The following is a 10,020-nucleotide window of genomic DNA, read 5'->3' as shown; positions in this document are numbered from 1 at the left end:
TTCTTTCTCAATGTGCCAGGCTTTGTTCAAGTGCTTTACATGAATTAAGTCATTGAATTTTTAAAACAAGCTTTTGAGATTAGTGCTATTATCCTTATTTTACCAAAAACTGAAAATCAGAGAGGTTAAGAAACATTCCCAAGTTTACACAGCTAGTTAGTAGTGAGGTCCCAGCTTGGAAACTTGGCACTCTGACACCAGAACCTGTGTGCCTAAACGCAAAATATACTGTCTCTAGAATATAAACTTCCTGAGGTGAGACACTCTTGAATTCCTGACAGGAAGAACACAGAGCTAAGCATATGGCAGATGGTCAATAAATACTTGGTAAGTAACTGTTTCATTATTTAAAATTTTTTAAGATCCCTAAGAAAGCAAACTGTGTATACTTCTTTTATATTTTCCATTGCTGCTCAAGTCATGTTTCCTAACTAACCAACCAGCCAAGTAGTGGAGGACTTCTCTATGACAAAGTTCTATCACAATCATCTTCAGAAGCCTGTCCTTAGGGCTGGTGAGAGCCCAGCCCTAAGTGAGAGCCCCTGGGTGTTTCACCTCATTTCTGGTGGTCCTCTCTTTCCACATCGCAGAGCACTGGAGAAATATGGAAAGGGCAAACCTGAGCCAAGGGATTGAGTTTGAGCTCTTGGGCCTCACCAGTGACCCCTGGCTCCAGAGGCTGCTCTTCATGGTGTTCCTGGGCGTGTACACTATCACACTGCTGGGGAATCTGATCATTCATTATGATCCACGTTGAGTGCCACCTTGTACACACCCGTGTACTGCCTTCTGAAGAGCCTCTCCTTCTTGGATTTCTGCTACTCCTCCACAGTTGTCCCCCAGACCCTGGTGAACTTCTTAGCCAAGAGGAAGGTGATCTTTTATCCTGGCTGCATGGCTCAGATGTTTTTCTATGAGGGTTTTGTCACCAGTGAGTGCTATCTCGTTGCTGCCATGGCCTACAACCGCTATGCGGCCATTTGTAACCCCCTGCTCTACTCAATTGCCATGTCTCCTGAGGTCTATGCCTCTCTGATTGTGGGCTCCTACCGTGCAGAATTCCTCAGTTCTCTAATCCACATGAGCTGTATCTTTAGTCTGAAATTCTGTGGTGCTCACGTGGTCACTCACTTCTTCTGTGATGGACCGCCCATCCTGTCTCCGTCACGTGTGGACACTTCGCGGTGTGAAATCCTGCTCTTTATTTTTGCTGGTTTCAACCTTTTGAGCTGTACCCTCACCATCTTGGTCTCCTACCTCTTCATGCTCGTCACCATCCTGGGAAGGAACTCAGCCCAGGGCAGGTTCAAGGCCTTTTCCACCCGTGCTTCCCACTTCACTGCTGTGTGGCTCTTCTATGGCACAACACTTTTCATGTACCTGTGCCCCAGGTCCAGCCACTCCCTGACCCAAGACCGTATGGTTGCTGTGATCTACACAGTGGTGATCTCAATGCTGAACCCCCTTATCTACTCTTTGAGAAACAAGGATGTGAAAGAAGCTTTAAGAAAGGTCTGGGGAAGGAAAATAATGGAATGATCTTCTCAGTTCATCACCACATATCTTTAGAAAACTGAGGGTACTTTATGTAGTGCCAACCTGAGTACAATCCCATGCTCACCCCTATTTATAGGGGGCACTCTCTGGTCTGCAGGTGCTTCTGAATCTACCTGCCACAGAAAGAATTGATGGTGTCATAAAGGCTAAAAAGAAGCAAGGAGTGTCAGCTTGTTGCATAATTGGACCCACTGGCAATATTTAGTCATGCCTTTGTTCAGATGCTTCATTCATATTTCCATGTTTGTGAATATTTTAGTTTATTATTACAAACTGACATTTATATTCTTCATAATGAAATCTTCCCTTGACTAACTTGAAGACCTTCACGTCTTGGGGAAATCTTCCCCATTCTTTACAATCTCTTCTTTGTAAAGGTTGACTCCTTGACTTAAATTTTTTTGATTGACTAATTATTTGAATGAGACTGTAACAACAATTTCAAAAGCTCAGATGATGTTCTATTGTCTTCACTGACTTTTTTTCCTGGCCAAATAACTACTTAGTCACTTCCAAACTGGATAAACTTGAGCAAGCTACTTAGCTTTTCTGAGCCACAGATATCTCATCCTTTAATTGGTGTGAGTTTTAAACTAAGCATTCAATGAGATATTGCATGTAAATCATTCAGCACAAGATAGGCATTTGTGGACTTCCCTGGTGGTCCAGCAATTAAGACTCTGCACTTGCACTGCAGGGGGAACGGGTTTGGTCCCTGGTCGGGGAACTAAGATCCTGCATGCCACATGCCCCATCTTTTCCTTTCTATCAGTCCCTAAGTTCTCACAAAGTGAGAGAGAGGAGTACATGTTCCACCATTCACAAAGGTTTGTTGTCCCTCCTTTGTTCTTGGTAGTTTATAAGTTGTGATTGAATCAAATTAAATCTTTTTAAATAAGAAGGATCACATAGAGGGAGCTCAATCAAACATAATATTCCTGGGTTCTCTGTGCTCATTGACACACTTGAGGTAAATAAATCAGGCACGCTTGGCTAGTCCCCTGACAAGGGGAGACCTGCCTCGGGCCGGTGCTTCCATGACTGGGTCAGCAAGGTCTGCCTAACTCTGGAGTTTAGTTTCCAAAGTCCATTTCCCACAGATGCAATCCATGAACTCTAATCTAGCCTTTAATGGTAATATGACTGATATTTTTCTCCCTGATTACATCTTATGCTTTTTCTACATTGTTCAGAATCACAAGGGAAAGAATGGTGCTATATATATTGACACACCCACACATCCTGACACTGAACTTGTTCCTGAATTTTAATGGAAATTTCACCTTTTATTGTAGAGTTTACTGTTAGCCTTCAATAATGAATGTTGATCATATTTAAGGATAGTGACTTTTTTTTAGTGCTAATTAGAGATTTTCTTAGTGGCAGTGTAGTCTAGCTGATAAGGATGTGGGCTCTAGAGAAACACAACCTTTCTTCAAATCCTGGCTCCATCATTTCCTATATGTGGGACATTATTTAACCTCTCTGAGTTCAAGTTTTCTCTTTTGTAAAATAGCAATAATAATGATTGTAGCAATACAGCTGTTAGGAAAATTAAGTACGTTAATGCAAACAAAGCACTTAGAACCGACGCCTGGCACATAGCAAGCACTTAAACATTAGCTGTTATTATTAGAAACGGTTGCTGACAATGCCTTATATCACTCGATATAATCATGTGATCTTCCTCCTTTATTTTGTTCCCATGGTGAATTGAAGACATAGATTTTCTAATGTTAAACTATTACTGTTTCCTGGCGTCCTACTTAGTCATGAAATGATTTTCTTTTAATAGAATGTTGGATTTGATTTGCAAAGATTTTATTTAGACTATTTGCATCTGTATTCAAAGATAAAGTTGATCTATTATCCTTTCGTATTATCTTTATTATGTTTTAATATTAAGTGTAAGCTAGTCTTTTTTTTTTTTTTTTTTTTGCTGTACGCGGGCCTCTCACTGTTGTGGCCTCTCCCGTTGCGGAGCACAGGCTCCGGACGCACAGGCTCAGCGGCCATGGCTCACAGGCCCAGCCGCTCCGCGGCATATGGGATCCTCCCAGACCGGGGCACGAACCCGTATCCCCTGCATCGGCAGGCGGACTCTCAACCACTGCGCCACCAGGGAGGCCCTAAGTGTAAGTTAGTCTTATAAAATGTATTTTAAGTTCTTCTTTTCCTATAGTGTGGAATAATTTAAATAAGATAGGAATATCTGTTCTTTAAAAATGATACATGCTCTGCTATAAAACCATCTGAGACTGGTGTTTTGTTTTTTTTTTTTTAATTATTTATTTATTTATATATGGCTGTGTTGGGTCTTCGTTTCTGTGTGAGGGCTTTCTCCAGTTGTGGCAAGCAGGGGCCACTCTTCATTGCGGTGCACAGGCCTCTCACTATTGAGGCCTCTCTTGTTGCGGAGCACAGGCTCCAGACGCTCAGGCTCAGTAGTTGTGGCTCATGGGCCTAGTTGCTCTGCAGCATGTGGGATCTTCCCAGACCAGGGCTCAAACCCGTGTCCCCTGCATTGGCAGGCAGACTCTCAACCACTGCGCCACTAGGGAAGCCCTGGTGGGTTTTTAAAAGGTAGATCTTTAATTACTCTTCCAATTTCTTATATCATTATTGGTTTCATTTTAGGTTTTTTCCCTGCTTATTAAGTCAGTTTCATCATTTGTATTTTGCTCAAAAATTGTTTCCTTCTTCTATGTTGTCAAATTTATTGCCATGAGTTGCACATAACATTCTCTTATAATTTTTGTATTTGTTCTTTAGGTCAGTAACATCTGCACTTACTCTTCTAAGTCTCTCCAGAGAGTTTGTTCCATTTTTTAGGACAATCCAAAAAAAGATCCTCTACCACAAAATGAGAGAAATGGATTAAGTGGTCTGTAAGGATCTTCTGGACTCTAATATTCTACGAGATAAACATTTGAAGAAAGACAATGTTGAGGAAGGATTAAACACGTACACTGCCTAGATTCCAATCCCAGACCTGTCACTCACTAGCAATGTAAACTTGGGGAAGTTCTTTTACCTCTCTCTGCTAAGTTTTTCTCATTTGGGAAATAGAAGTAACAATAAAAGCTATCTCATGTATAAAACTGTTGTGAAAATTAAATGACATAATACTTATACTTGTGGAATTTAAATGACGTAATATCTAAAACATTGTCTGACACATAGTAAACCTTTCCTAAGTCTGTATTAGCTACTTTTATTTCTTTTGTGTGTTTCTGTGGTTATATTGCCTTATACATTCTTCATATATTTGTTTGTTTTATTTTCCTTAATAATGCTTAACAGAAGATTTTATCAACCTTTTAAAACATTCTGTTTTCTGGTTTTTCTTATTTCTACAATGTATCAGCTTCCCATTTTATTAATGTCAGGTTTTTCTTTATTAATTCCTTCTTTCTGTTTTCATTTATTTTGGGTTTTTTGTCATGTTATCGTTATTAAATACTGAAAATCCACAAAAGAATATTTTTAACATATTCATGTCTATCTACCATACAGTGATTAAAAATTAAATGCAATCACTCACAATCCAGCTAAAGAGACAATATTACTGATTCACTAAGAACTATTCTTGTTTATCTTCTAGTGAAACCACTAGGTGGCGTTTCGGAGGGCTCTGGTCCTTTATGTCTCCTTGCAGAAAGAATTCAAAGCAAAGTGATAGATACGAAGTGATTTATTAGAATAGGACGCTTGTGAGGCTTACAAGCAGACAGGTGAGCATTGCGCTGCCCTGAGTACTTAGTGGGTTACATTTTTATAATCAAAGGAAAAGTGGGGAGGGGGGAAATACCACCTTCTTCCTCATTCTTGAGTAGATGTCACGCTTCCATCATCATCTCCTCCTCCAGGTTGGGCAGGGGAGATTTCTTGTCCCTACATGGTCAAGCCAGGACTGTCATGGCATTATGGAAAAATTATTTCAGGTCTCAGTACAGTAAGGGTCTTTCACTTTGAAATGTCACCTTTCCATAAATTATTGTTTTTTATGTGTGCAGAGAGCATGTCCTAGGAGTCATTAACTTACTGAGCTCACTGGGCAGGATGTGGGTCTCATGCCACCATTGTTTTATAATTTGGGGGCATGTCTCATGCTTCTGTTGCATGGTTTTGTTGCTAAGCAAGCCTGCTTGATTTTGTGGTTAAGCAAACCTGCTTTCTTGAGTGATCATTAACTTACACTGATCTCCCATACTTTTTCTTTATTTACAATTCCCTAGTGGGATTAACTATTTAATCACCTACTTTGTCCCTTTACTCTGTGCCTATCACTAGGGGGTGCTTATTCATAAGTTACATCTTTTTTTTTTTTAGTTTTTTGTATGCTAAAAACTAATCTTTTGTTGGTTGAATGTGTGGCAAGTATCTTCACCTATTTATGTCTTCTAAATATGTTATTTATTTTTACTTTCTTTATGATGTGTTGATTAACAGAAGGTCTTAATTTTAATATGAGCAGATTTAGCAATACTTTCTTTTCTGGTTTGAATTTTTTTAATGTGCATCTTAAGAATCTTTCCCAAATGTAAAATCATAAAGATATTCTCTTATGTTTTCTTCTAAATGTTTTTAAAAGTTTTGCCTTCACATTTGTTTTGCTGTTAGGTTGGGATTAAATTTCTTTTTTTTCAAAATCAATACCCAATTGTCCCAGACCATTTCTTGCATAGGCACTCAATACCGCATGGATCTGCAATGCCAGTTCTGTCTAAATCAAATTCCACATATGCATGAGTCCTTTTCTTGGTTCTCTATTTTGTTTTATTGGTCCATTTGTATTTCTCTGCACTGATACCACACTGTCTTAATTACTTTATCTTTACAATAAATCTGTATCTTGTGAGCAGATTCCTCCTACCCCCATTTTCTATATTTTCTTTTTGTCTTTATCTTTCAACAGGTTTATTATGATGTGTCTGTTTTTGAATCTCTTTGCATTTATCCTAGTTGGAATTCATTAAGTTTCTTGGGTGTGTAGATTAGTATTTTCATCAAATTTGAGAATGTTTAATCCATTATTTCTTTGTATATTTTTTCTTCTCTATTCTCTCACTCCTCTTCTGTTTGTACTCCAAGTATGCATATGCTGGTGCCCTTAAGTATGCCTCACATTTTCTGAGTCTCTGTTTATTTTTCTTCATTTTTTTTCTCTCTGTTCTTTGGATTACAAAATCTCTATCAATCCGTCTTCAAATCACCGATTCTTCTGCTAATTTAAAGATACCATTGGGTTTCTCTAGTAAATTTTTCAGTTTGGTTATTTTACTTTTCAACTTCAGAATTTCCATTTGGTTCTTTTTTGTAATTTCTATCTATTTATATCCTCTACTTGATGGGAAATTGTCAACGTATAATCCTTTACTTCTTTAATCATGACTTTCTTTGGTTCTTTGAATATATCTATAATAGCTGCTGCTAAGTCTTTGGTTGCTAAGCCCATTATCTGGGCCTGCTCATAGGCAGTTTCTGTTGCCTCCCCCTCCCCAATCCCACCCCCAGCCCCCCACATATGAGTCACAATTTCCTTTTCTTTACATTTCTCATAATTTTGTTGTTGTTGTTGTTGAAAACTGGATGTTTGAGATGATAAAGCAATTCTGGATACTAATGTCATCCTCCCCATCCAAGGCTTGTTGTTGTTTGTTTAGTGACTTGGCTGGATTATTTTGAGGATGTCTATTTCCTCCACAGCATATAGCCTCTGATGTCACACCCTGAAGAGTGCAGGTTTAGGAATATGGATAATCATCTTGGGTGTATTTAGCAGGGCTCTTTTTGACTGTTTCCCTGATCTCTCTATTCAGCTGTCTGCCTCTATATCATACCCAGCTCTTAGGCTTCACTAATTGGTGGCTGATTGTTTTATTGTTTTTGACAATGCCCTAGGGCATAAATTCTTCCAGTCAATTAAATTCAGGCCTCTTCCTACAGGTGGTTTTGAGGCCAGTCTTTGGGTTTGTTCTGAGGACTCTTTATAGCTGTCTCTTTCTGTGATTCTAGTAAACTAGCTGGCCTACAGTTTACTTTGTCCCTTTCATGGAGCTTCCAGCCACCTCTTAATGGCTTACAATTTAAATCTCCATTGTTTTTGACCCTCAGCCTTGAAATTCCTCACATTATTTTTGATGCTACTGTGAATGGGATCACTTCATTTCTTTTTCACATAATTCATTGTTAGTGTATGGAAATGCTACCTATTTTTGCATGTAAATTTTGCATCCTGGGTTTCCCTGGTGGCGCAGTGGTTGGGAGTCCGCCTGCCGATGCAGGGGACACGGGTTCATGCCCCGGTCCGGGAAGATCCCACATGCCGCGGAGCGGCTAGACCCGTGGGCCATGGCCGCTGAGCCTGCGCGTCCGGAGCCTGTGCTCCGCAACGGGAAAGGCCACAACAGTGAGAGGCCCGCATACCGCACAAAAAAAAAAAAAAAAAAAGAATCCACCTGTCAATGCAGGGGACACAGGTTCAAGCCCTGGTCTGGGAAGATCCCACATGCTGCAGAGCAACTAAGCATGTGTGCCACAACTACTGAGCCCATGTGCCGCAACTACCAAAGCCCGTGTGCCTAGAGCCTGTGCTCCGCAACAAGAGAAGCCACCGCAATGAGAAGCCCGCACACCGCAATGAAGAGCAGCCCCTGCTTGCCACAACTAGAGAAAGCCCATGCGCAGCAACAAAGACCCAACGCAGCCAAAAATAAATAAAAATAAAGCAAATTTATTAAAAAAAAATTTGCATCCTGCACCTTTACTGAATTTATTGATTAGATCTAACAGTTTTGTTTTCTTTTGTTTTTGGCGTAGTCCTTAGGATTTTGTATATATAAAATCATGTCATCTGCAAATAGGGACAATTTTACTTCTTGCTTTCTAGTTGTGATTCTTTTTATTTCTTTCTCTTGCTTGATTGTTTTGGCTAGGACTTCCAGTACTATGTTGAATAGGAGTGGTAAGAGTGGGCACACCCTTGTCTTTTTCCTGACCTAAGAGGGAAGGTTTTAAACATTTCACCATTGAGTATGATGTTAGCTGTGGACCTGCCATATATTGCCACCACGCTCTTTGTTCAGTTAAAGTCAGTTCACTTGGGGAGAGTGCCACAGCTCTTAAGAACCACCCCTGGCACTGAGAAAAATCTCAGCCACTGCTTCAGGACTCAGGTGGAGATAGTAGCCTGCTTTTCTTGGAATGATTCCCCTGCTTTATTAGCAGGCCACAGGGTAGGGCAGTAATCTCTGGTCTTCTTGGCTCGCCTCTCGCTGTGGAACTCCACCATAACACTACCCTATGAACACACTGGGTGAGGGTAATTGGGGTCCCAGTATTCTCAGCCTGCCATGCTTCAGGTAGAGCCTCTGCTCAATGAGTGGGAACCAGGTGTAAGAAGGGAGACATTGATATCTTGGCACACTTGTCTCAAATTTAACCTCTGCAACATGGAATTTGGAGAGATGAGAAATGCTGGTGGCATGTCCCTCCCAGTGAGATACGATAGCCATTGGCTGGAATCTGGGGGGAGATGGTACCTGTCTTACTGGCCAAACCTGCTTGGAATGGACTTTCCATCACACTGAGCTGGGGAATTTAGGGAAAGAGCAGGTCACGGCTCAGTTGCTATGGACTCTTGTTCTTCTTACTGTGATTTGAGTACATTTTCTTGAATAAATGTTTCTTCATTTGCTGTATGTCCTTGTGACAATTTCCAGAACATATAAATGTGTGTTTATAATTTTGCCAGTTATGGATGTTTCACTGGGGAAGAGATCTGCAGAGATTCTCCTGCCATCATCCCAGAAGTCATCTGACATAACTAGCTCTTAATAAATAAATCATTAAGATATTATTTAAGATTATTTTATTGGTTGATTTATTAATTTATTTATTGTTTATCAATGAATGAATGCATTGTCATGTTCAAGTAGGTTTTACAGACACATGGTTAAAAGCATTAAAAATGTATTACATAAGTGTTCATGGAACATTCTCCAGGATAGATCATATCTTGGGTCACAAATCAAGCCTTAGTAAATTTAAGAAAATTGAAATCGTATCAAGTATCTTTTTTGACCACAATGCTATGAGACTACATATCTATTACAGAAAAAATCTGTAAAAAATACAAACACATGGAGGCTAAACAATACACTACTTAATAACCAAGACTAGGTATCAATTACAGAAAAAATCTGTAAAAAATACAAACACATGGAGGCTAAACAATACACTACTTAATAACCAAGAGATCACTGAAGAAATCAAAAAATACCTAGCAACAAATGACAATGAAAACACGACGACCCAAAACCTATGGGATGCAGCAAAAGCAGTTCTAAGAGGGAAGTTTATAGCAATACAATCCTACCTCAAGAAACAAGAAAAATCTCAAATAAACAACCTAACCTTACACCTAAAGCAATTAGAGAAAGAAGAACAAAAAACCCCCAA

The 10,020-nt window shown here is 39.7% G+C and overlaps 1 protein-coding gene across 1 annotated transcript; it reads left to right on the top strand.

The window, feature by feature from the left end:
• Nucleotides 1-541: 541 nt before the first annotated feature.
• OR5AU1 (olfactory receptor family 5 subfamily AU member 1) lies at nucleotides 542-1,539 on the top strand (the record flags this gene model as incomplete). Its single annotated transcript, XM_082619428.1, is given in 3 exon segments — nucleotides 542-735; nucleotides 737-755; nucleotides 757-1,539. Coding segments are annotated over 3 exon segments (933 nt in total). The 5' UTR covers nucleotides 542-604.
• Nucleotides 1,540-10,020: the final 8,481 nt, after the last annotated feature.

The sequence above is a fragment of the Mesoplodon mirus genome, assembly GCF_964341445.2.
Source record: "Mesoplodon mirus genome assembly, chromosome: 4".
Lineage (NCBI taxonomy): Eukaryota > Metazoa > Chordata > Mammalia > Artiodactyla > Ziphiidae > Mesoplodon > Mesoplodon mirus.
The sequence above is the reverse complement of the archived record's forward strand: the minus strand, read 5'-3'. Positions and strand labels throughout refer to the sequence as shown.